Source organism: Schistocerca nitens, chromosome 3, assembly GCF_023898315.1.
Source record: "Schistocerca nitens isolate TAMUIC-IGC-003100 chromosome 3, iqSchNite1.1, whole genome shotgun sequence".
Classification (NCBI taxonomy): domain Eukaryota; kingdom Metazoa; phylum Arthropoda; class Insecta; order Orthoptera; family Acrididae; genus Schistocerca; species Schistocerca nitens.
The window spans coordinates 756,412,728-756,439,125 of record NC_064616.1 but is presented as its reverse complement, the minus strand read 5'-3'; the positions used below and the strand labels follow the sequence as shown (position 1 = coordinate 756,439,125).

The window sequence follows — 26,398 nt, the reverse complement described above, 5'->3', positions numbered from 1 at the left end:
CTTACAACTGCCAAACCCGTCGTTGTCGGAAGTTCTCAGCATCGCTCAATCTTTTGAAGTGTCTCACGCTGCTGGTGCGCAAATAGACGCGTGGTGTGATGTAGGCGCTGTACAGACCACTTTCGACACGGACAATTTGCCTGTTTCACAGGGGAACGACGATGTGCCGGCGGTTCACTCGCGTCAACGTCGCGTTGGGCCGCCACGCTCGCAGCAAAAACAGCAACCACAGAAGCAGTTTCGTTCCGCACTTCCTTCTTGTCCACGTAGTTTCGTACAGCATGACAGGGCCGCGTGTCCAAAACGTTGGGCCACGTGTAATTCATGTAGGAAAAAAGGCCACATTGCTTCTGTGTGTCAGTCCCATAAAGTTCCTGTCGACGAGGACGAGGCATCGGACATGGATGTTAATTGTGTGCTTTCTCAAACAAATAAGTTGTTTGTTACTGTTCGTGTTCTGGATAAAGACATTCGCATGCAAGTGGACACTAGCTCTGCAGTAACTCTCATTAATTCTCGCACGTATTTGGAGTTGGGCTCCCCTCCCTTGTCTCCAGTTACGCGAAATCTGCGAACTTATAATAAGCAGAAAATTCTTATCGTTGGCCAGTTTGATGCTTCCACTGCCTACAAGTCTGTTGTTAGACCCCTCACGTTTTATGTGGTGGATCATGCGGGCACTGAAAACCTGTTCGGTTATGATGCTTTCCAGTTGTTCGGGTTCTCCATTGATGATGATGTGCACCTCATATCTGAGGATATTCCGTATCAACAGCTGGATGGATTGTGTTCTGAATTCTCGTCCGTGTTCTCTGCTGGTCTGGGTCGTGCCAAGGATTTTGAAGCCCACATTACTCTTAAACCTACAGCTCGCCCTAAGTTTTTCCGGGCACGCCCTATTCAGATGGCGTTGCGTGCACCTGTCAAGGCTGAGATAGACAGGTTAACAGCTTCAGGGATTCTCCTTCCTGTTACCTCCAGCGAATGGGCATCGCCAATCGTGGTGGTTTCTAAACCAAATGGGAGTCTGCGATTCTGTGGTGATTTTAAAGCCACTGTCAACGCTCAGAGCCTCAATGACACTTATTCTCTTCCCCGTCCTGAGGAGTTATTTACCAAGCTCGCTGGGGGCCAGTTCTTTTCCAAACTTGACTTATCGGAAGCGTACCATCAGTTGCCGTTGGATGCGTCTTCCAAGGAATTTCTCGTCATAAACACTCCTTGTGGGTTGTATCAGTACCAGCGGTTACCATTTGGCGTCGCTAGCGCGCCGGCCATTTTTCAGCGGTTTTTGGAACAGCTCACGGCTTCCGTTCCCGGCTGCATCAACTACCTGGATGAACATGTTGTCACGGGGGCCTCCACTGAGGAGCACCTTCGTAATTTGCGTTCACTGTTTCGGGTTCTGCATTTGGCTGGGTTGAAGTGCAATCTGGACGAGTCACAGTTCTTCCAACCCTCCATTGTGTATCTTGGTTTCCACTTGTCCCGTGAGGGTATACGTCCTCTACGACAGCACGTTGCGGCCATTACCGCTCTACCCCGGCCGTCTACGGTCAAAGAACTTCTGGCGTTTCTAGGCAAGATTGCTTATTATCACAAATTCATTCCATCCGCGGCGGCGGTGGCTCATCCTCTGCATCAGCTGTTACGCAAAAACATTCCTTTCTATTGGTCCGACGAGTGTGAGCAGGCTTTTGTCCGCCTGAAGGCTCATTTGCAGTCGGCGCCTTGTCTTGCCACATTCCGTCCGGGTCAGCACTTGGTTCTGGCGACTGACGCGTCACAGTATGGCCTAGGGGCTGTTCTCGCCCATCGGTATGAGGATGGGTCGGAACGACCCATCGCCTACGCTTCCAAGACCCTCAACGATGCCCAACGGCGTTACTCTCAAATCGAAAAGGAGGCGCTCGCTATCATTTATGCTCTAAAAAAGTTCAGCGTTTTTTTGTATGGTTCTAAGTTTCACCTCATCACTGACCACAAGTCGCTGGTCTCTGTTCAGCCCCTCGGCGTCGCTTCCGGATAAGGCAGCTCACCGCCTGCAACGTTGGGCCTTATACTTGTCTCGTTTTCACTATGAGATTCACTATCGCCCCACGGCCCAGCATACCAACGCTGACGCGTTGTCACGTTTGCCGATGGGCCCCGACCCGGTTTTCGATCGAGATGAACTACTCTGTTTCCACATTGATGAGGAAGAACGTCGTGCGGTCGAGGGTTTTCCACTTACAGGTTCGCAGGTCGCGTCGGCTACTGCGCAGGACCCGGTCCTGCGTCAGGTGATCGGTTTTGTTCAACGGGCTTGGCCGGACAGGACCAAGGGCCGGGCATCGGATCCCCTTCGCAACTACCATGCCTTGCGCCTTCGTCTGTCTGTTCGTGAGGGTGTTGTTCTTCTGGCCACGGATGGCGCATCTCCACGGGTCGTGATGCCAGCCTCTCTTCGCAAAGATGTTCTCGGACTATTGCATGAAGGCCATTGGGTGATTTCTGGGACTAAGTCCCTGGCCCGCAGGCACGTTTATTGGCCCGGTATTGATTCGGACATCGCCCACATGGTCGCTGCGTGTGGTCAGTGTGCTCAACAACTGGCTGCACCCCGTACAATGCCCTCTCCGTGGCCTGATCCGGCGCAGCCATGGGAACGGGTGCACGCTGACTTTGCCGGCCCCTTCCTCGGCACTTATTGGCTACTGTTGATTGACGCCTTCTCGAAGTTTCCGTTTGTTGTTCGATGTCCATCGCCCACCACTGCAGCGACGATGCTGGCTTTGTCCAAAATCTTTGCGCTAGAAGGTCTTTCATCCATGATTGTCACGGACAATGGCCCTCAGTTCTCTTCGCAGGCCTCCCGTGATTTTTGTACTGGACAAGGGATTCATCATGTTACAGCACCGCCCTTCCATCCGCAATCGAATGGGGAGGTCGAGCGCCTTGCCCGCACTTTCAAAAGCCAGATGAAAAAATTCCTTAGTGATTTTTCCACAGATCACGCACGCTCTGTTGCAATTTCTGAGTTCTTATCGCTTCACGCCTCTGGGTGATCGCAGCCCTGCTGAACTCTTGCATGGCCGCCAACCGCGCTCTCTACTGCACCTGCTTCACCCTGTCAGGCCTTGTACTGTGTCCCCTAGTACGGGAAAATACTCGGTGGACGCCAACGTGTGGGCACGAGGGTATGGATCTCACCCTAAATGGATTCCAGGGGTGGTCCAGGCTGTTCGCGGCCGCCGGCTTTGTGAAATACGTATGGACAACGGCATGGTTGTTCGCCATTACGACCAGATGCGCCCACGAGTGGTGGCCACGCCGGTGCCACCGCCCCTTCTTTTGCCTCCACCAGCCCGAGAAGCCAGTCCTGTCGCTGCTGCCGATCTTCCGTGCGTGTTGCTGCAGCCGACGTCGCTACCGCTTCCGAGTACGCCGGAACCGGCCCCAGTCGTGACGCCGCCTTCTCCGGGACCCATCTCGCTGGAGCACACCCCCAGGTCCACGACACCTATGGATGCTGCTCCGGAGTTTTCACCCATCATCTCGTCCAGGAGGCACGTTCCACGCGCAAGTTTCCGTCCTGGACATTTTCGACCATACTCTCGTGTTTCTCCGTGGGATCTTCTCGGGGCCTCCCAAGAGGCCATGGATGTCTCCGCACTGTCCGTGTCTCCAAGGAAGTGAGTGTTTTTTTTTTTCAAGGGGGGAAAGGTGTTGTGACAGTGCCACGAGATTTAAAACTGCCGCTGCGTCAGTACGCGAACACGGCGATAGAGGCGCTCCGCAGCTCGGCCGAGCGCGGGAGCACCACCTGGCTATGAACGGCGCCGGCCACATGTTACGGCACGGCAGTTGAGTGACAGATACGGAGTTGGTAGCATGTAACCCGCTATTGTTTCTACGTTTGTATATCCACGCAATTTATTAGTGATTAAAGGTTATAACAGTATGCTTGTGTGGAAAGGAGAAATGTCTGTCTGCATATTTCAGAATTTAATTGTGACAAGATCATTGCCTATAAGGACTGTTGTTCATCATTGCATGATATTGTTGGTCACATTTGCTCAGGATCTCATTTACTGTCATGTAAGTATGAAATATATGGATGGGTTCAGGATGATTATACTCAGTACCATGTAGAATCCCAATGACACTGTCTAACTACTGTCTGAGATGGTGACATAGTGTTCACTCATCCATGTCATGTACCTTGGCTCAGGAAATGGGCTTGTTTGCAGCATGAAAAGTATAAGGCACAGGCATTACAACAATTTCTGGATAATAGACTGACACTTCAGCTAATGGAGGATCCTTAGTGCTTGCAGTCTGAACTTTACATGGGGATGTAATCTAATCACAACATCTCAAGTTGGGAGATTTTATGTAACTGGTGACACTAGGGATTTTCACACTTACATTTACAATAACAATTAAGGCTATGTAGATTTACTCTTGATCCATTTGGTTAGGTTTCTTCTGACAATGGTTAAATTGTAACATCCATTACCATAGGTATTTTCTCGCAGCAGTTTTCAGCCAACACTTTGCAAATACAATACTGAGTGCTTTCAGTTTTTCAGGAAAGTATTCAGTTCTAATATGTATATTATTAGATGCACTACTCCAATGTTCACTCTTTAACTTCTAATAAATAATTTCATGTGGTTTAATAGCCTGTTGCAAATCTTTCACTTGAATGCCACTTCAGCAGTTGCGTGTCCCTGACATACTCCAGCTATCCATCCATGGAAAGGGCACCTACAGTTTAACATGGAATCCAAAAGGTGTTGCTTCCAATGAATTTCCACATAATTGATAAGGGAATACTGGGTTAAAATGTAGACTCAAAAATCCATGGTGAGACCAGATGTGATTTATTTTTGGGAGTACTAATAAACCACGCAGACCAGTTTAATAGAAGAGACTAAGCAATTTCAGTACTTAAGTATCTGTAAAATATGATGTTTATATTTCATACTGTCTGTGGTATACAGCATCTTTCCTTTTCATGCGGTGTGTCCCAGATGGACTGGACATAGTCAGAGATATGACAGGAATGCTCGTTCGAAGCAAGAAACCCCAGATGGATATATGCTCTATTGCAGTGGCTCCTGAGATAAAACACATTTAATGTACATTTATTTTTGGGGTAGTGACGTGGACATATGTGTTTCCCACCCACCTTCTTTGGTGTTTTATTGTAATTTTTCTTTTCTTTTGATGAACACCTTGAGGACACTCCTTTGTCCACATGGACTGCAGTGTTCTTCCAGCATGATGGAACCCCTCTGCATTTTACCAGATATGTCAGGGCACATCTCAATGCACTTACTCTAATTGCGGCTCCCCCTGCGGGTCCGGTGTAAGAATAGGCCCGAGGTATTCCTGCCTGTCGTAAGAGGCGACTAAAAGGAGTTTCAACCGTTTCGGCCTTCCATGTGATGGTCCCCCTTGGGGTTTGACCTCCATTTTTCAAAATTCTACAGAAGTACGAGCCTTTTGGGGAAGGACGCCTCACGTGGTGTATCACTGGTCCTCCGTGCACTAAGACCTTGGCACTCAGCATTGCAACGGCGTTGTAACCATACCCACTATTCCTCATATTGGGCCTAAACGCCTGATGGGTTGTACAAGTTATGCCCATAGTGCGTCCCCATCTGCACCTACGATCATGATGGGCTTTCCATGGCACCCGAAATCCAGCACGGTAGCCAGCCCGTTGTGGTGGGGTCGTCATGTACCCTCTAGGTTGTAGCCCCCTGACAACACAGGGATCGTACTGCCGATACCTGAGCTGCAACCTCCCCACGTCGGCCAAGGAGTAGATGCCCGTCTCCTTGGGGCATCAGGACTCCCGGCAACGGTCATCCTGCCAGGTGGCCCTTGCTGAGGCTGGGTGGCGCCCGTGGGGGGAGCCCCTGATCGGAGTGGGTGGTATCGGGGCGGACGTTTTGCAGATGAAACGTCAACATGTATCAGGTCACTCTGCGGCCGAGTCTTTTAAAAAGAAAGGTACTGTCTCTGGTTCTGGTTCTCCTGCCCTTTCCCCCTTGGCCACTCCCTGGGAGGAAGGACAGGCTTGGGGCGAAGTATTTCCCCCGCTATTTGGTCTGTTCTCGGACCGATGGGGGAACATTCGCCACCTCCAAGCCCATGTTCTTTGTTCAGCACATCGAGGACATCTTCGGGGAAATCGAGACTCTCAGTAAAATGCGTTCGGGGCCCATTCTTATAAAGACCACCTCCGCCACACAGTCAGCGGCGCTCCAGGCGTGCGACCGACTAGGGGACATCCCAGTGTCCATTGTCCTGCATCTGGCACTGAATAGGATGCAGGGGGTTATTTTTCATCGGGACCTCCTGCTGCAATCTGATGAGGAGCTCAGGGCCAACCTGGAGCGCCGAGGCGTGCATTTCGTCCGGCGAGTCCAGCGCGGCCCCAAAGACCGTCGCATCGACACCGGGGCCTTTATCCTCGCCTTCGAGGGGGATGTTCTCCCGGAGAAGGTAAAGGTGATGTGCTACCGGTGTGACGTGCGACCTTACGTCCCTCCTCCTATGCGCTGCTTTCGGTGTTTGCGCTTTGGGCACATGTCTTCACCGTGTGAGGCTGAGCCCCTTTGTGGCGATTGTGGATGTCCTCTTCGTGAGGAACATACATGCACCCCACCACCTCGGTGCGTTAATTGTCCTGGCATCCACTCGCCTAGATCTTTAGACTGCCCCGCGTATCAGAAGGAGAAGAAGATTCAAGAACTCAAAACTTTGGATCGTCTCTCTTATTCTGAGGCCAGGAAGAAGTATGACCACCTCCATCCCGTGACGTTGACAACTTCGTTTGCCTCAGTCGTGTCCACTCCTTCCACAGTATCCTCACCCCTATCCTGTCCCCCCTCCACCTCCTCCCCCCATCCGGGGTCTATGCCTCTGCCTCCCAAATCCCTCCCTTCCAAATCCTCCTCCCCCGCGGCCCCCGCCCCCTCTGCCCCAGGGGCCACCCTTCCTCCTCCTCCCCCCCCTTCCCCCCGCCGCCTGAGAAGCGATCCTATTCTCAGGCGTCCATCGGGGAAATGTTCCAGACCCCGGCTTCCGAGGTCCGGCGTTCCAAAACGGACCCCGCGCATGAGGACCTTCTTCGGGTCCAGCCCACCATCCCTGTACCTCCTTGGACTTCAAAGAAGGCCTCCAAGAGGATGTCTCTATCCCCCTCTCCACCCCGGCGCGTTTCGTCTGACACTCCATCCGCTCCAGGCCGTCCTCAGTTTCGCCGGGACGCTCTGCTACCAGGCGCTCAGCTGTCCTCTCGTCGGCAAATGATGCTGCCCCTCCTACGCAACCCGGGACAGCGGCCGCAGCTGGCGCCGACTCGATGGAACAGGATCCGCCTCCCGCCGGTTGTAGCGTTGTTCCCTCGAAACCTGGCCCTCCGCGGCCGTTGAGGTGACCAGCTCTTCCCCCGTCTCATTCCCCCCCTTTTTTCTGACTAGCGATGGCCTTGTTACATTGGAACATAAGAGGTATTCGATCTAATTGGGAGGAATTACAACTGCTCCTCTGCCTGCACTGTCCGCTCGTCCTTGGTCTCCAGGAAACCAAGTTGCGCCCAACTGACTGTATTGCCTTTACCCACTATACCTCAGAGCGGTATGACCTCACCCCTGTGGACGGTATTCCAGCTCATGGTGGGGTCATGTTGCTCGTTTGGGACGATGTCTATTACCATCCCATCCCATTGACCACCCCACTCCAAGCAATAGCTGTCCGTATTACTCTTTCTGCCTTTACTTTTTCAGTTTGTACCGTCGACACACTATCATCATCCGCAGTTAGTCGGGCTGACATGATGCACCTGATTGTTCAGCTTTCTCCGCCGTTTTTATTGTTTGGCGACTTCAATGCCCATCATCCCCTTTGGGGCTCTCCTGCATCCTGTCAAAGAGGCTCCCTCTTGGCGGATGTTTTCAACCATCTCAATCTTGTCTGCCTCAATACTGGCGCCCCGACTTTCCTCTCGGACTCTACTCATACCTACTCCCACTTGGACCTTTCGATCTGTTCTACCACTCTTGCCCGTCGGTTCGAGTGGTATGTCCTTTCTGACACCTATTCGAGCGACGACTTCCCCTGTGTCGTTAGTCTCCTGCACCACACCTCATCCCCACGTCCTTCGAGCTGGAACATACCGAAAGCTGACTGGGGACTTTACTCCTCCCTGGCGACCTTTCCGGACCACGGTTTTCACAGTTGCGACAGTCAGGTCGAATACCTCACGGCTGTTATCATCAATGCTGCTGAACGTTCCATTCCTCATACTACCTCTTCTTCACGTCGCGTTTCCGTCCCCTGGTGGAATGAGGCTTGTAGAGACTCTATCCGTGCTCGACGATGTGCTTTACACACCTTTCGCTGCCATCCTACGTTGGCGAATTATATTGGATACAAACGACTCTGAGCGCAAAGCCGTAGAGTCATCAAAGACAGCAAAAAAGCTTGTTGGGCCTCTTTCACCAGCTCCTTTAACTGTTTTACTCCCTCTTCTGTCGTTTGGGGTGGCCTGCGCCGGCTGTCGGGCATTTAGGCCCACTCCTCGGTACCTGGCCTGACCTCAGGTAATGAGGTCCTTGTTGATCCTGTGGCTGTCTCCAACGCCTTCGGCCGCTTTTTCGCGGAGGTTTCAAGCTCCGCCCATTACCACCCTGCCTTCCTTCCCAGGAAAGAGCCCCCCAGGGGGTCCACATCTCTTTTGTGGATACGTGCGTGGCGAGCACGGGGCCCCGAGCCATTGCAGCCTTCTTTCTCTCCCGGGCTGCATTTCCTTTTCCTTCCCCTCCTTTCCCCTCCATGCTCCTTTCCCCTCGCCCTCTCCTCTCCCACTATTGGTGTCCTTGCTTATGTTGGCCCCGCTATCCTCCTGGTTCTGTTGGTTTTACTCTCTGGCTTTGTTGCGTCCTTATCTCCTCTTTTTGGCATTCCTTGGTCCCCCTCTGGGGTTTGACCTCCATTCCAAAATTTCTCTTCCGTAGTGTGAGCCATTTGGGGAAGAGCACCTTACCTAGTGTCTCCGACGTGCGCCCTCCTAGTACATTCCACCTTTTCTTTCACGTCGTGGTCTGATGCTAGGGTGCATAGCCAGCACGGTAGCCAGCCCGTGTGGTGGCGTCGCTATGTACCCTTTTGGTTGAGCCCCCTGAACACACAGGGATCACACTTCTGATACCTGAGCTGTGACCTCCTCATGCATGCCTTGGAGTGGTTGCTCGTCATCCTGGAGCATCGGAACTCCCGGCAATGGCCGCCGTGCCAGACGGCCCTTGCTGTGGCTGGGTGGCGCCCGTGAGGAGAGCCCCTGATCGGAGTGGGTGGTATCAGGGCGGACGCTATGCAGATGAAACGCATAAGGGTCCAAAACTCTGGCCGTTCTGCGGCCGTCTCTCTGCGTGGTACTGATTCCTCAAGTGCTGCTTCTCTTGCCCCTTCGGCCTTCCCTTCCATGGCTACCCCCTGGGAAGAGGGTCAGGCCCGTCGTCTAGGGGCAAAACCTTTCCCCCGTTATCTAGTTTGCACCAGGACTGATGGAGATACTTTCACCAGTGTCAAGCCTTTATTCTTTGTGGAACACATTGAAGACAAGTTTGGCGAAGTGGACTCCCTGAGCAAGATGCGGTCGGGTTCGTTGCTGATTAAAACTACTTCAGCTGCCCAATCTGCGGCCCTTCGTGCCTGTACCCATCTTGGCACAATTCCTGTGTCTATTACCCCTCACCAGTCTCTAAATATGGTACAAGGTGTGATTTTCCACAGGGACCTCATCCTTCAAACTGATGAGGAACTTCGGGACAATCTCGCACGGCGGGGTGTTCACTTTGTTCGGCGTGTTCAGAAGGGTCCTAAAGATAACCGTATTGATACTGGTGCCTTTATCCTGGCCTTTGAAGGGGATACCCTTCCTGAGAAAGTTAAGATTATGGTCTATCGCTGTGATGTGAAGCCGTACATCCCACCTCCTATGCGGTGTTTTAAGTGCTTGCGTTTTGGCCACATGTCTTCTCGCTGTTCCCAGGACCCTCTCTGTGGTGACTGTGGACGTCCACTCCATGAGGGGAGTCCCTGTGTTCCCCCTCCTGTATGTGTAAATTGTCGTGGTAGTCATTCTCCACGTTCACCAGATTGCCCAGTTTATAAGAAAGAAAAAAAGATCCAAGAGTATAAGTCCCTCGATCGTTTAAGCTACACAGAGGCCCGTAAGAAATATGCACGACTGCACCCTGTGTCTATGACATCAAGTTACGCCTTGGTTACATCTTCCCCCCTTCCCCCCCCTTCCTTACCCCCATCCCGGACCCCCCTCCTCCCCCCCTCCCCTGCGGCTCCCACACCTTCTCCTCTGGGTGCTGCTCCCCCTCCCCAGCCGGAGAAGTGTCCCACTCCTTCGGCGTCTGCCGGTCAAGGGCGCCTCTCCCGGGATGCCCCTTCCCGGCACCTTCCAGGTCAAAGGTCTGCTGCCGCGCGGCGACCGCGAGAGCCGCGGTCTGTCGGCCCCCAGGTCGCCCGGTCTCTTTCTGTTCCTGATCTTGCTGCAGCTGGCTCCTTTATGCCACACAGCCCTCCTCGATCTCAGCCTGAAAAGAAGAAGAAACATAAGTCCCGGGACAAAGAGCCTCTGGTGTCACCGGAGGTCCCTTCCCCGACTTCACCACTGGATTCTGACCTGTCGTTTATGGATGTCGCCCCCTCCTTGTCTGTGACGGGTGGGGACCCGGCAGTATGACTGGATTTAGCGTGTTCAGCCCTCATTTAAACCATCGTTCTGTGGTTCTCCAATGGAATTGTAATGGCTACTATCGACACCTTCCGGAATTGAAATCCCTTCTTTCGTCCTACTCTGCAGCTTGTGTGGTTCTCCAGGAATCACATTTTACTGATGCTCACTCACCGACCCTCCGTGGGTTCCGTGTTTTCTGTCGCAATCGGGTCGGACCCTTGCGGGCTTCTGGTGGCGTTTGTACGTTGGTCCGTACCGACATTGCTTGCACGTGGATTCCTCTCCAAACTACATTGGAAGCGGTTGCTGTTAGGGTCCACTTAGCCTCTGCAGTCACCGTTTGCAATCTTTATCTCCCTCCTGACAGGGCTCTTACACCTGCTGCCTTAACCACCCTTCTTCAGCAACTTCCTCCTCCCTTCCTCCTCCTTGGGGATTTTAATGCTCATCATCCTTTGTGGGGCAGTGCCTTTCCATCTAGACGAGGTCTTCTTATAGACCAATTTATTGCAGACCACGACCTGTGCCTTCTTAATGATGGCTCCCCTACTCATTTCAGTGCTGGTCATGGTACCTTTTCTGCCATTGATCTTTCTCTTTCTTCTCCCTCTCTCCTCCCTTCATTACACTGGTCGCCACACGACGACCTTTGTGATAGTGACCATTTCCCGTTGATTCTCACGCTCCCTTCGCGCTCCCCGATGGACAGGTTACCTCGTTGGTCTTTCCACCGCGCCGATTGGCCTCTATACACTGCACAGGTCGAGTTTTCTCCCTCTTTGTCGGGTTGTATTGATGACGTCCTACGTGACGTGTCTGACGCGATTGTTCGCGCTGCTAACGTTGCTGTCCCGCGCTCATCTGGACTATTTCGTCACCGGCAAGTCCCGTGGTGGAGTCCGGCCATTGCCATTGCCATCCGTGATCGCCGTCGAGCTTTGCAACACTTCAAGAGGCACCCATCCGTAGCCAGCCTTACTACTTTTAAACGCCTTCGCGCTAAAGCCCGTTATTTAATCAAACAGAGCAAGCGGATATGTTGGGAACGATTCGTTTCTTCCCTTGGTTCCACTGTCCCTCTGTCGCGGGTATGGGCTACACTTCGTTCTCTCCAAGGTTGCCATCGGCAGTCCACCCTACCAGGCCTTCACCTCCCAGATGGCATTTGTACGGACCCATTAGTTATCGCCGAACAACTTGCGACCCATTTTGCAGTGGCATCGGCGTCAGCCTCCTATCCCGCTACTTTCCTTCATCACAAGCAGCAGGCTGAAGCTCTCACCTTATGTTTCACCACTTGTGAGTCAGAATCTTATAACGCACCTTTTACTGAATGGGAATTTCTTTCTGCTCTGTCTTCTTCTCATGATACGGCCCCTGGCCCAGATTCCATTCATAACCAACTGCTTCAACATCTCAGTGCTCCACAACGGCAACATCTTCTTCGGGTGTTTAACCGTATCTGGCTCCAGGGTGACTTCCCTTCTCAGTGGAGGGATAGCATTGTGGTTCCTGTCCTTAAGCCTGGTAAGAACCCCCTATCTGCTGACAGCTATCGGCCAATTAGTTTGACCAATGTTGTTTGTAAGTTACTTGAACGGATGGTAGCCCGTCGGCTCACTTGGGTCCTCGAATCTCGGGATCTATTGTCCCCTTACCAGTGTGGCTTTCGAGAGGGACGATCTCCAATCGATCATTTACTTCGCTTGGAATCCGCAGTTCGGCAGGCTTTTTCCCAGCGCCGCCATTTGGTTGCAGTGTTTTTTGACCTTCGCAAGGCCTATGACACGGCCTGGCGCTATCACATCTTACTAACCCTTCATCAGTGGGGTCTTCGGGGCCCACTCCCGACTTTTATCCGCCAGTTCCTGATCCATCGGTCATTCAGAGTTAGAGTTGGTACTGCTTTTAGTTCTCCACGGACCCAGGAGACGGGCATCCCACAGGGTTCTGTCTTGAGTGTCCTTCTTTTCCTCATTGCTATCAATGGACTTGTGGCCTCTGTCGGTCCCTTGGTCGCCCCTGCCCTGTATGTGGATGATTTCTGCATTTGGGTTAGTTCCTCCTCGATGGCATCTGCAGAACGGCAGCTCCAGGTGGCTATACGGCGTGCCTCTGCATGGACCCTCTCACACGGGTTTCAATTCTCTCCTTTAAAATCGCGGGTGGTCCACTTCTGTCGCCGTACTACGGTCCACCCTGATCCAGAGCTCTATCTCGCTGCACAACGATTGCCTGTGGTTTCACAGTTTCGTTTCCTGGGTCTTCTTTTCGACAACAAGCTCACTTGGTTGCCCCATATCAGACTCCTGAAGGTAGGATGTTTACGTAAACTCAATGTCCTTCGCTTCCTTGCCCACTCCTCTTGGGGTGCGGACCGTTCTCTCCTCCTCCGTCTTTATCGTGCTCTAGTTCTGTCTCGTTTGGACTATGGTTGTCAAGTTTATGGTTCAGCTGCTCCTTCCACACTGCACGTGCTGGATCCAGTCCACCATCGTGGTATCCGTTTGGCCACCGGTGCCTTCCCTACTAGCCCTGTTGATAGTCTCCTGGTTGAAGCTGGGATCCCACCCCTTTCTGTTCGGCGGTCCCAGCTTCTGGTGTCTTATGTCCTCACTATCCGTTCTTCTCCCTCTCATCCTTCCTATTCTATCCTGTTCCCAGACCATGGACGTCGCCCACCCGACTCCCGCCCTCGGGCGGGTTTACCGGTTGGGCTGCGCCTTGCGTCTCTTTACCGTGATTTTCAACTTCCTTCTTTGTCCTGTCTTCCTCGCTCCCTCCCCTCCACCCCTCCTTGGTTAGTTCCTCGGCCTCGAATTCGGATGGATCTCCGCCGCGGTCCGAAAGATTCCATCCCCCCGGTGGTGTTTCGTTCCTTTTTCCGCAAAATTTAATGGGAGTTTCGGGATGCTGTTGTTTTTTACACTGATGGCTCTAAATCTGCTGATCATGTTGGGTATGCCTTCACGTCCTCTGTTGGAACGGAAAATCATCTGCTGCCACCTACATGTGGGGTGTTTACTGCGGAATTGATGGCAATTTCCCGGGCCCTTACCTTTATTAAACAATCCCAACACAACCGCGTTTTGTTATGTACAGACTCGATGAGTGGCCTTCTTGCTATTGACCGGTGTTTTTCGCGCCATCCCTTGGTCTCTGCCATCCATGACCATCTCGCTGATATTCACCGTGCTGCTTGTTCCATTGACTTCCTATGGGTCCCTGGCCATATGGGTATCCCGGGAAATGAGCTCGCTGATCGTTTGGCTGGGGGAGCAGTTACTTACCCCCCGTTTCCTGTAACCCCTCCTGCAGCGGATTTACGGCTTCACATCAAATCCCACTTCGCGCAGTCATGGGCCAATTCTTGGGAGGCTACTCCACTGTCTAATAAACTTCGTGCAATTAAGGTGACACCAGGCCCATGGCGTTCTTCCTTTCGCCTCTCCCGAAAGGACTCGACCACACTGTGTCGTCTCCGCATTGGTCATACCAGGCTGACCCATGGTTTTCTTTTGCGTGATGAGCCACCCCCGCTATGTGGTTGTGGAGCCTTCCAGTCAGTGGCCCACATTTTGGTTGAATGCCCCCTTCTTTTGGCTCTGCGTACTAAGTACAGACTCCCCCACACTTTACCTTTGATGTTGGCTGACGATTCCCGGATGGTCTCTCTGGTTCTCGGTTTCCTCCGGGAGAGTGGTTTTTATTCTCAGTTTTAAGGTTTTTAATCTCTCTGGTGTTGGGGCAGGGCGGTGAGTGTTTGGGTGTCTCCCACTGTAGGCAGTGTTTAGAGATTCCCGATTCACCTCCCTGACCGGAATCCTCTTTTCTTCCCCTTTTACTCTTTTTACCCTTTTTTACGGCTTGGTTAGTCTTTTTATTCCCATACGTATTTTCTGCATTATAGCAGTTGTACCTTTTAAGTCACAGGTGGTCTTGCCTATGCTGCTTCAGCATAGTGTTGGGTTCGTTCTCTTGCCGACTTCCCTCATTTGTTTTTACCAATGACAACGTGACTGCCCTTTACGTTTTTTCCCTTTTTCCGTTTTATTGTTCTGACTTTTCTGAGATGTCCCGTTAGCAAAATGGAGTATATTTGAAACAAGGGACTGATGACCTCGCTGTTTGGTCCCTTAAACCTCAAACAACCAACCAACCCAGGAAAGAGGCAGAACAGGCTCGGCGACCTTCCTTCCACTCGCTGAATCTGGAAACTTATAATGCCCCATTTACTATGCGGGAACTTGAACGTCCGCTTGCACTGTCCCGGTCCTCTGCTCCGGGGCCAGATGCCATTCACGTTCAGATGCTGGTACACCTTTCTCCGGCGGGCAAAAGCTTCCTTCTTCATACCTACAATCACGTCTGGACCGAAGGTCAGGTCCCCATGCGTTGGCGTGACGCTGTCGTTGTTCCTATACCCAAACCTGGGAAGGATAGACACCTTCCTTCTAGTTACCGCCCCATTTCTCTTATAAGCTGTGTCTGCAAGGTGATGGAGCGCATGGTTAACGCTAGGTTAGTCTGGATTCTTGAATCTCGACGGCTACTTACCAATGTTCAATGCAGCTTTCATCACCGCCGCTCCGCTGTTGATCACCTTGTGACCTTGTCGACATTCATCATGAACAACTTTTTGCGAAAGCGCCAAACGGTAGCCGTGTTCTTCGATTTGGAGAAGGCTTATGATACCTGTTGGAGAGGAGGTATCCTCCACACTATGCACAGGTGGGGTCTACGCGGTCGCCTGCCCCTTTTTATTGATTCCTTTTTAACAGATCGAGAGTTTAGGGTATGTGTGGGTTCCGTATTGTCCGACGTCTTTCTCCAGGAGAACCGAGTGCCTCAGGGCTCCGTCTTGAGCATAGCCCTTTTTGCCATCGCGATCAATCCAATTATGGATTGCATTCCACCTAATGTCTCAGGCTCTCTCTTTGTCGATGACTTCGCGATCTACTGCAGTGCCCAGAGAACATGCCTCCTGGAGCGCTGCCTTCAGCGTTGTCTAGACAGCCTATACTCATGGAGCGTGGCAAATGGCTTCCGGTTCTCTGAAGAGAAGACCGTTTGTATCAACTTTTGGCGATATAAAGCGTTCCTTCCGCCATCCTTACATCTCGGTCCCATTGTTCTCCTATTCGTGGAAACAACTAAGTTTCTAGGGCTCACACTGGACAGGAAACTTTGTTGGTCTCCGCACGTCTCTTATTTGGCGGCCCGTTGTACACGTTCCCTTAATGTCCTCAGAGTTCTTAGTGGTTCATCTTGGGGAGCGGATCGCACTGTCCTGCTTCGCTTGTATCGGTCCATAGTCTGATCGAAGCTGGATTATGGGAGCTTCGTCTACTTGTCTGCTCGGCCATCCCTCTTACGCCGTCTCAACTCCATCCACCATCGGGGGTTACGTCTTGCGACCGGAGCCTTCTACACTAGTCCCATCGAGAGTCTTTATGCTGAACCTGCCGAATTACCATTGACCTACCGGCGCGACGTACTGCTGTGTTGGTATGCCTGCCGGCTGTTGTCAATGCCCGACCACCCCTCTTATCAGTCCTTCTTCGCCAATTCTCTCGACCGTCAGTACGGGTTGTATGTGTCTGCCCTACTGCCCCCTGGAGTCCGCTTCCGTCGCCTGCTTTGACAATTGGATTTTGCCCTCCCTACCACCTTCAGAGAGGGTGAGAGCCCAACACCACCTTGGCTCCAGGCTCTGGTTCATATTTATCTCGACCTCAGCTCGCTCCCGAAGGAGGGTACTCCGGCTGCAGTGTATTGCTCACGGTTTGTCGAACTTCGTGCGTGACTTGCCAGTCACACCTTTATTTACACCGATGGCTCCAAAACTGACGATGGTGTCGGCTGTGCCTTTGTCGTCGGGGCCATCACCTTTAAATACCGGCTCCTCGACCAATGTTCCAGCTTTACGGCCGAGCTTTTTGCTCTCCATCAGGCCGTTCAGTATGCCTGCCACCACCGCCATTCATCGTATGTACTCTGCTCTGATTCACTCACTGCTCTTCAGAGCCTTGGAGCTCCCTATCCGGTCCATCCCTTGGTGTAACTGATCCAGCAGTCTCTCCATTCTTTCGCTGATGATGGCTCTCCTGTCAGCTTTCTGTGGGTTCCCGGACATGTAGGAGTGCCTGGGAATGAGGCTGCTGATGCTGCAGCCAAGGCTGCAGTTCTCCTGCCTCGGCCAGCCTCCCATTGTGTCCCGTCATCTGACGTTAGCGGGGTTGTTTGTAAGAGACTTGTCATTGTGGTGGGATACTTGGTCATCCCTTCAAGGAAACAAGCTCCGGGCAGTAAAACCATTCCCAACTACTTGGACAACCTCCTCCTGACCATCTCGGCGAGAAGAGGTCCTTCTGACCAGGTTGCGGATTGGGCATTGCTGGTTTAGCCACCGCTACCTGCTCTCCGGTGACCCAGCCCCACAGTGCCCTTGTGGTCAAGCATTAACAGTGTGCCATGTTTTATTGTCGTGTCCCCGCTTTAGTCAATCTCGTGTTGTCCTGTCCCTGCCATCTACTTTACTGGATATTTTAGCTGATGACGCTCGAGCAGCTGCTTGTGTTCTTCGTTTTATAACTTTGACTGGCTTGTCCAAAGACATCTAACTCTTTTACTTATTTTATCTGCATCTTTGTAAGGACTTTCTGGTGTCCCCCCCCCCCCCCTTTAGTTTTACTAGATTCTATGTGCTCTAACAATTGTGACTGGGCGCTAATGACCTCAGTAGTTGAGCGCCCTTAAACCCCAACAAAAAAAAAACCTCTAATTGCTGGATTGGTCAAGGTAGTGCACCTTACTGGCAACCAAGATCACCAGACCTTACACCATTAGATTTTTGTTAATGGATTTGGATGAAGGTTGAGGTGCACAAAGGGATGAACTCTTTGGTCAAAGCCGGCCGCGGGGGCTGTACGGTTCTAGGCGCTTCAGTCCGGTCCACGCGACTGTTACGGTCGCAGGTTCGAATCCTGCCTCGGGCATGGATGTGTGTGATGTCCTTAGGTTAGTTAAGTTTAAGTAGTTCTAAGTTCTAGGGGACTGATGATCTCAGCTGTTAAGTCCCATAATGCTCAGAGCCATTTGAACCATTTGAATCTTTGGTCAAACCATGGATTCTGCTGCTTTCGTTAGGGGACATGCAGAGACATTCAGAAAAGTAACAACACGTTTCCACAAGAGTGCAGGTATGTGCTGATATTGGTGGTGGGATATTTGAACATTCATTGTGAACTGTGCAATAGCTGTAATATGATGTGTACAATAATGCTTATAGGCGCATCTGTTAAAAGTACATATTTTTCAATTGATACTTTATAAAACACATATTAATAACTGTTGTACATTTGTTATCTGACAGTGTATTGAATAACACAAAAAAGTAAATAACAATGTACATTAAATGTGTTCTGTCTTGGAAATCATTCAGAATAGGAAATGTGTCTATAAGAAGCTTTTTGCTTGAAATGATTGTTCATGTGATATATCTGAATATTGGCCACTCCTCCCGGGACACCCCCTTAATACAAGTAAAATTGTCAAAAATGAAATTTAAAAAACATTGACACAAACACTAACATTTTCTCAGGCAGTGAATAGGGATCTCCGATGTGAATGATGTTAGTGTTATGCTGTCCTGTTACTCATAACACAGAACCATTGTAATAGAGGGTACAAAAGTAGTTTATAGGCCACTGAATAGGAGGAAATGGCCAACTACAGATTTTTCATAGTTTATGCTTAATGATAAATACTTGTCAGCTTATAGGAATAACATCATTGTTGACTGAGCAAAGCAAATTACTCATTGGGAGATAATATAGCTCCTGTTTAAAGTAAAATATTCATGAAGAACATAATGAAGACCAGTTTCATCTTGTGTGTCAACATACCTCATATAAGAAAAGTACTACTGCTGATTTGAACTAGCCTGCATTGTTACAAAGATTAGATTAGATTTACTTTCATTCCAATTGACCCGTAGTGAGGAGGTCCTCCAGGATGTAGGCCTAGAACATATCAGGAAAACAATAATACATGTCAAATATTTACAACTAAAACAAATAAGCTAATGTACCTTGCACAGGTCCCAAGTGGAATGATTTTTTTTTAAAATCAACACTACATGAAAGGATCATTTTACAACACTCGTTTACTAAGATTGTAATAATGCACTGAATTTAAAGTTAACAAAAAGTTTTTTAAAATATATTTTTTATTTACAGTGAACACATTAGTGTACTGAAATGGTGCAGAAGTTGTACTTTTTATATAATATATATATTGGGAAGCAGTAGTTAGTATCCCTAGTTCCCTAAACAGGCCTCTGCAGGATGTTCTTGAGTTCACACCACATATAACTCTTATTGAACATTTTTGTGCCTGGAAAACTTTAGCTTGGCTTGATGAATAACCCCAAAAAATAATCCCATATGACATTATGGAGTGAAAATAAGCATAATAAGCCAGATTTCTCTTTTTTATATCCCCTATGTCTGACACAATTTGCATTGCAAATAGAGATTTGTTTAGATTCTTCAGCAGTTCTGTGGTGGGTTCCTCCCAGTTGAATTTATTATCAAGCTGAAATCCCAAGAATTTAACACTGTCTGCTTCTTCTATCTGCTTGTCATCATATGTTAGGCATATACTCGTGGGACACCCCTTACAAGTTCTGAACTGCATGTAGTGTTTTTTTGAAAGTTTAGTGACAAAGAATCGGTTAGGAACCAGTGATCAATGTCCACAAATACTTGATAAGCTGATCTTTCTAAGACTACTCTTGATTTGTTATTTATTGAAATGTTTCTATCTTTTTCAAACAAAACAAATTTGGCATCTGGTTATGTTACTGATGAAAGGTCATTGATATACATAAGAAAAAGTAAGGGCGCTAAGATGGAACCATGTGGGACCCCACATGTAGTTAGTTCCCAGCTGGGTGATGCCTGATAGCTTAATGCATGTCTCTTTCCTAATAACACCATTTGTTTTCTGCCAGAGATACGATTTGAAACATTTTGCAGCATTTCCTGTTACACCATAACATTCGAATTTACTTAAAAGGATATTGTGATTTACACCAAGTCAAACAGCTGTGACAGACCACAAAATATTCCAGTTGCCTGCAATGTTTTGTCTAATGAATTAAGTACATTTTCACTGTAAGTGTAGATAGCCTTCTCAATATCAGAACTCTTTAGAAATGTGAACTGTGACTTTGACAGTATGTTATTTGTGATAAGGTCTTATAAAGCCAATTGTACATTACCTTTTCTACAATTTTTGAGAATGCTGGCAAAAGCGAAATTGGACAGAAATTTGACACTATTTCCTTATCTCCATTCTTAAACAGTGGCTTAACTTCAGCATATTTCAACTATTCAGGAAATATTCCACTGATAAATGACTGGTTACACAGATAGCTTATATGTTACTTAACTCAGAATCACATTCTTTAATTAACTTTGTTGATATTTCATCATACCCAGTAGGTGCTTTTGATTTTAAAGATTTTATGATGGACATTACTTCTACTGGGGTAGCGAGGGTCAAATTCATATTATGGAAGTTACTTGAAATGTCTGGTCTGAGGTATCCCATGGCAGCAGCTACAGAACCTGACAACCACATCTTTTCGGTAACAGTTATAAAATGTTTGTTAAGAAGTTCTGCAACACTATACACATCTGACACTAATGTATTATTTACTCTTAATGCTGTTTGGCCCTCTTCATGTCTGGTTCTACCGGTCTCCTCCATCACTGTTTCCGATACTCTCTTTATTTTGTTATCTGATATGACTATCTTCTTCTTGTAATATATGTGCTTTGATGTCCATACTGCAGTCTTTAATATTTTGCAGTATTTCTTGTAATGTGCTATAGCATCAGCATCAGAACTGTTTTGGATTGACAAATACAGTTTTCTTTTGTTTTACAAGATACCTCTATTCCCTGAGTAATTCATGGTGTCTTTGTAGATTTTGCTGTGATCTTGGTTAGTTTTGAGGGAAAACAGTGTTCAAATAAGGTAAGCACTTTATTAGCAAATGTGTTATATTTTTCATTCTTGCCATGAGCACTGTAAACATCACTCCAGTGAATGTCTCTAAGGAGTGCCTTAAAATAATCAATTTTTGGCTTATTGATTACCCTCTTGAGTTCAGATTTAACAGATGTTATATCCTGTTCAGTATTAACATTTAACAGAAGGAACTGCACGTCATGGTCTGAGAGACCATTGAGCATTGGTTTTGTAATATAATTTTGTTCATTGGACTTTTCTATAAAGATATTATCAGTGGCTGTTTGTGAGCAATTGGCTACCCTAGTTGGGAACTTTACAGTGGGAATTACATCAAATGATAGTGTTATTAACTCAAATAAGTTCTTATTGGGAGAGTCTTTAAGGAACTCTACATTGAAGTAACCAACAACCACTATTTCTTTGTTTTTGGTTGTTAAATGGGCCAGTACAGCTTCAAGGTGGTTTATGAACAGATTAAAGTTACCTGCAAGTGCTCGATATACACTTAATATTATGAAGGATTTTTTATGACATTCTACTTCTGTTGCATATGCTGTTCTAGGCAAAATTTATGAATGTCTGTGTTCTTAAATTTATGATGGTTCCTGATGAATGCGGCAACTCCTTTCTCCATTTCTGCCCTACAAAAGTGAGATGCTAACCTAAATCCTGTAACACTTAAAAGTTGTATACCTGTGGTTGCATGGTGTTCAGAGAGGCAAATTATGACAGCTGTGTTTGAGGACTCTAATTCATCTACACAGATAATTAATTTATTAATTTTATTTCTCAGTCCTTGAATATTTTGATGCAATAAAGATAGCTGACATTTCACATTGGCTGAATTAAAAGTGGGTAGAGTTGAAATTTCTGCTGATTGTTGGAAATTCTTAACCAACAGGTGTTTATACTGATGTAATAAGCTAGAATTATGTTTTTGGTTTCTTTCTCAAACTGAAGATTTGTCTCAATCCTAACCTCTCTTAAAACTTGGTTTCTTTCTGTCCTCCCTACCCTAAAAAAGGGTCTTTTCTGAACCCCATAACCACTGGTATTTTATCACTCATGGTAGTGCCTCTGCCCTTTAACTTTCCTGCCATTTTTCCAGCCAGTTTACCCTTCCCTTTCCTGTTGAGGTGAAGGCCATGCCTAGTATAATCCCACCTACTGAGAGAATCAACAGGAACCACAACAATGTGTGACCCTGCACCCAACATAAGCAGAAGTTCCAACTCTAAATGAACTCTACTGACAGAAGAGTTCAAATGAGTTCGGTCATGGTGCCCAAGAACAGATACAAACTCAACACTTGCATGCTTCAGTGCTGATGCAATCTTTGCCAGGTCACACTCTATCTGTAACCATGGTGTCTTCCTTAGTGAAAATTTTGCAAAGTGACCCTAAATCCTCTGACACCAGCTCCAGACTAGCACTAGGTTTAAAAAAAATTGGTGACCTGGTATTCTGATCTAAGTTCATCCTGCAAAAGTTGGCCAACGCCTCTTCAGTGGTAACTACCTAATAACAACACTTTCTTTCTCTTTACTCATTTCCCTACATTCTTACTTTTCAATTTGCTGGTGAAAGTTTGTTGTGCCCTGTCTACACCTGCAACTGCTTGAGGCTCACAAGCTTCTAACTGAAGCAAGAGGTCAAATCTATTTTCCACATTCAGAACAAAGTTGTCAAAGTTCTAGTGCTGTTCCTACTGTTGCCTGTTGCCACTTCCCATCTCTCTTTACCCTTCTCCCTCCTTAACTTGTCAAGATCTCCCCTGGCCTTGTCTAGCTCAGCCTGAAGGGTAGCAATTTTCCCCTCCAGTTCTAGTATCTTCCTATCTCTACTACATATCCTACAAAACCACCGATGAGTCTTTTACTTCTCCTTCTCCCATGCCACTACAGTCACCCACATGGAAAAAAACTACAGCACCCGTCACACCAAAGCCCCAACCTAACAATTCTATGGCAAGTCAAGCAGTTTTTACTCAAGATAAATGTAATACTTTATTAAGAATAAGGCATTTAAATTACAGATAAACACGACAATATGACTCAACAAATCTGACCTATACACAACTGTATGTAAACAAAAACAACAGTGCAAAGTTTCTGAAACAACAACTTAAACTTTACACTACATTCCGGAAATGTGAGTTCATCTAAAAAGCATCTACCTAATCATCAACTGTCAGAGATTTGTATGAGCCTATGTGCTGGAAACTTCCAGTTGACATGAAATCATCAGAAGGGTAATCTCCCTATACTAAGACGATTTAAAAGTGCAGAAAACTCAAAGCCATGGAGCTCTTTACTGCGAGCTTCATACTACATTTCACTTTCAAGGTGACAAGTGGATTACAAATCAATCATTTCTGGTGATACTGACTATACACACTAGTACAACATGCATTTGTCTCAGAAACTGCTGCTTATGATGCTCTTCTTGTAAGGAATTATTACTTTTTTTATAGCTGTTCAATCTAGAGTCTATATTTGAGTGTGACTTTTATTCCTTTAACTGTATTTATCTTTGTTTGTTTCCATTTGTATAGTCCATCTGTAAAGACCTAAACTTTTCTCCAGGTACACTATTTGTAACATAAAGTCAAGTTTGGAAATGTATTAACATGCCTCCTTCATTGCATGCTCCAGTCATTTCCATCAGTACTAGTTTCCTCTGATTCCAATCGATTGCTCCACCACCCACCCCTCAACATGTTTGAATTGCAGTTATCATATTTGTTATAATCTATGAGTATATGTAAGGGCAGTGGGACCATTTAAATCTACATTTTGTTTTTCAGATAGATTGGCACCCAGTGTTGTGGGGCTTATACCTACAATTTGTATTTGGCTTGATTACCTTGCGTTGGGATGTTGGAAGAAATATCTTCAAATGCATAGGTGATAAAGTTACTACTTTCCTTCAGTATTCTTATGACGGTTCAATATTTGTTTATGGTGACTTCCTTGTTATTGAGAAAGCAGTATTTGCTTTTCAGGTAAATGCATTTCTTAGTTATTATTTTACATAAAGGCATCTGATTCACATATAATAATCATGAGAAACAACACTACATTTTTCACTATTAATTATCACTGCTCAGATAATAATAATATTAATGCAATAAGAGAGATTGGTGCTACTGAGAAAGGATTATTAGTTTTTTTCATATTTTGTTTTAGGTTCTTTCTGTTATATATTTCTTCAGCTTCATGGTATCAATTTTTTACCATCTTGGAGTAATGCAATGGATAGTTCTAAAATTAGGTTGGCTGTTACAATTAAGTATGGGAACAACTGTCTGTGAGTCCGTAAATGCTGCTGCTAGTATATTTCTTGGTCAGGTGAGTAGCTTCATTGACTTTAAGCATGTATGTCTACTCCACTAAAGGAAAAAATACCTCATCTTCATTTGATTTTGTTTGTTATGTTACAATGATGTAAGTAATTGAAAGAATAGATGTTCTACTCTAAGATGTAGTCAAATTTATTGTTCTTGTATGGCTTACATGTGACATATTTTTCAGTCTGAGTCTCCACTGCTCATCAAGCCATATATTAAAGATCTTACCAAATCAGAAATTCATACTATCATGGCATCTGGATTTGCAACAGTTGCAGGTATATAGAATTACTTTAATCCTAATACTTTGTGTGTATACACTGCCTCTACATAAATACAATGACATCTATATTCAGCTTTATTTCTAAAATGAATTAATATCATCAATTTTGAAAAACAGGCATAGTAAATAACATTTTTAGTTGTTTATCATTAATACTTCCATGCAGCATTTGCTGTTGTGATGGTGATGGACACCTCCTATTTCCTCATTTGATCTTGTGCCTCTCATATTTTGATATCTGAACTTTCATTTTCTTGCAAAATGCTACAAGGGATGTTAATGTGCACTTTCTCTTATATTTTTCTTGAAAATACCTCATTAGTATTTGCTTTCAGTAATTGAATTTAGGCCATTTCTATTTTTAAAATTTAAACTTTGGCTTCTGAAAATGAAGAGCTGATAACATTCAAACTGCAATACATGGTTTTAATGAGTAGACAAATTACTGCAGACAGAATGGTTAGTGACATAAGAACTATACAATGAAACTGACTGATCTCTATTATTTTTTTATCATCATCATCTCATTTGGTGACTGACCTCTGCATATTGCCTTTTTTTGTTTGGTTAACTGAAAAAGGAAAATCAGTGCTACGTGACTTGATTACAGTAATGGCAGCCAGCTGGATGTTCCTTGATATCATTATACATGACCTCACATTTTATTTGTGATGAAAATATTTTCATTTGTTGACTCATGTAGAATAAGTGATATATTCTCCCCATATAAATGTGGAATGCTACGCTGCTAAAGGCCTCCTGAAATCAGTTAAGTAAAATTCTGGTTATGTATTCAACATTTCAGTGGTTCAAGGTGTCTTTGCTGGTAACAGCTCACTGAATAATATACCGAGCGGGGTGGCGCAGTGGTTAGACACTGGACTCGCATTCGGGAGGACGACTGTTCAATCCCGCATCCGGCCATCCTGATTTAGGTTTTCCGTGATTTCCCTAAATCACTGCAGTCAAATGCCAGGATGTTTCCTCTGAAAGGACTTCCTTCCCCAATCCAATGAGACAGATGACCACGCTGTCTGGTCTCCTTCCCCAAACCAACCAACCAACCAACCAACCAACCAACCAACTGAATAATAGAGGTGTCAACTCATCGAAAGATACATAACCAAGACTGAGACCTTTGATAGGTTTCAGATTATATGGATATAGCGTACCATCTGACTAGACACTGCAGCTCTGCAGCAGGAGTGGTGCTAAGAGTTATGTTGGGTGAAGTGGGTAAAGGGAAAAAAGAGGCAAGGAGTGGGATGGGGCATTGAGGATGGGTGGCTGCTGGCTGGGAGGGAACAGGTATGAGAGATAGGAGAGGAGAAGAGAGAGGCAGTAGGTGCACAGGTTAGTAATGCTGCAAAGGCACTGTTCTGGGTTAGATCTAGCAGCACAAGTGGACGTGGAGGAATAGACTGGGAGAGAGGGACAGAATAGAGGAAGAGGAGACTGTGAGAAAGAGGGTGAGGGTACAGGATGAGTGAAGTTGAGTCCTGAGGTGGGGGTGGAGATGAGGGTGGAACAGGGACTATAGTTCAATTCTTTTATCTTGGCGGCTTGCGCACACCCACCCAGACGCGGGAGATTGCTGCATTGCCAGTTGCAAATGACGCACGCGCAAAGAGAAGCAGCACCATAGTATAGTATAGTTCACAAACTTACGCGCAGTTTATGAAGTAAAGCCACCCTTTTGCTATTACAGAGACGTGCTCCCCGCATTCCGTACTGTGCGTGATTTTGTCATCACTGCACTGCTCTCCTGTGCAGACACATGGTGTTCCAACTGCTTTGACACACTTATCATTCATTTCACAAAAACTATTTGGCCCAAAAATTTGATTTTTACACATCTTCTTGACTGATACCTTCCCCCCATAAATGACTTAATTTTGTTTCGATGTTCAGCACAGTTATTTTGCACCATTAAATGTAGTAAATCATTGCATGAAATGTTGAAGAG

The 26,398-nt window shown here is 47.1% G+C and overlaps 1 protein-coding gene across 1 annotated transcript in view; it reads left to right on the top strand.

Moving 5' to 3' along the window:
- Window positions 1-26,398, top strand: part of LOC126248752 (solute carrier family 28 member 3-like) — a 464,899-nt gene that overhangs the window by 347,586 nt on the left and 90,915 nt on the right. The window contains exons 8-10 of the mRNA XM_049950094.1: window positions 23,607-23,804; window positions 23,989-24,150; window positions 24,334-24,427. Of these exons, the coding sequence (XP_049806051.1) occupies window positions 23,607-23,804; window positions 23,989-24,150; window positions 24,334-24,427 (454 nt within the window). The remainder of the gene's footprint in view (window positions 1-23,606; window positions 23,805-23,988; window positions 24,151-24,333; window positions 24,428-26,398) is intronic.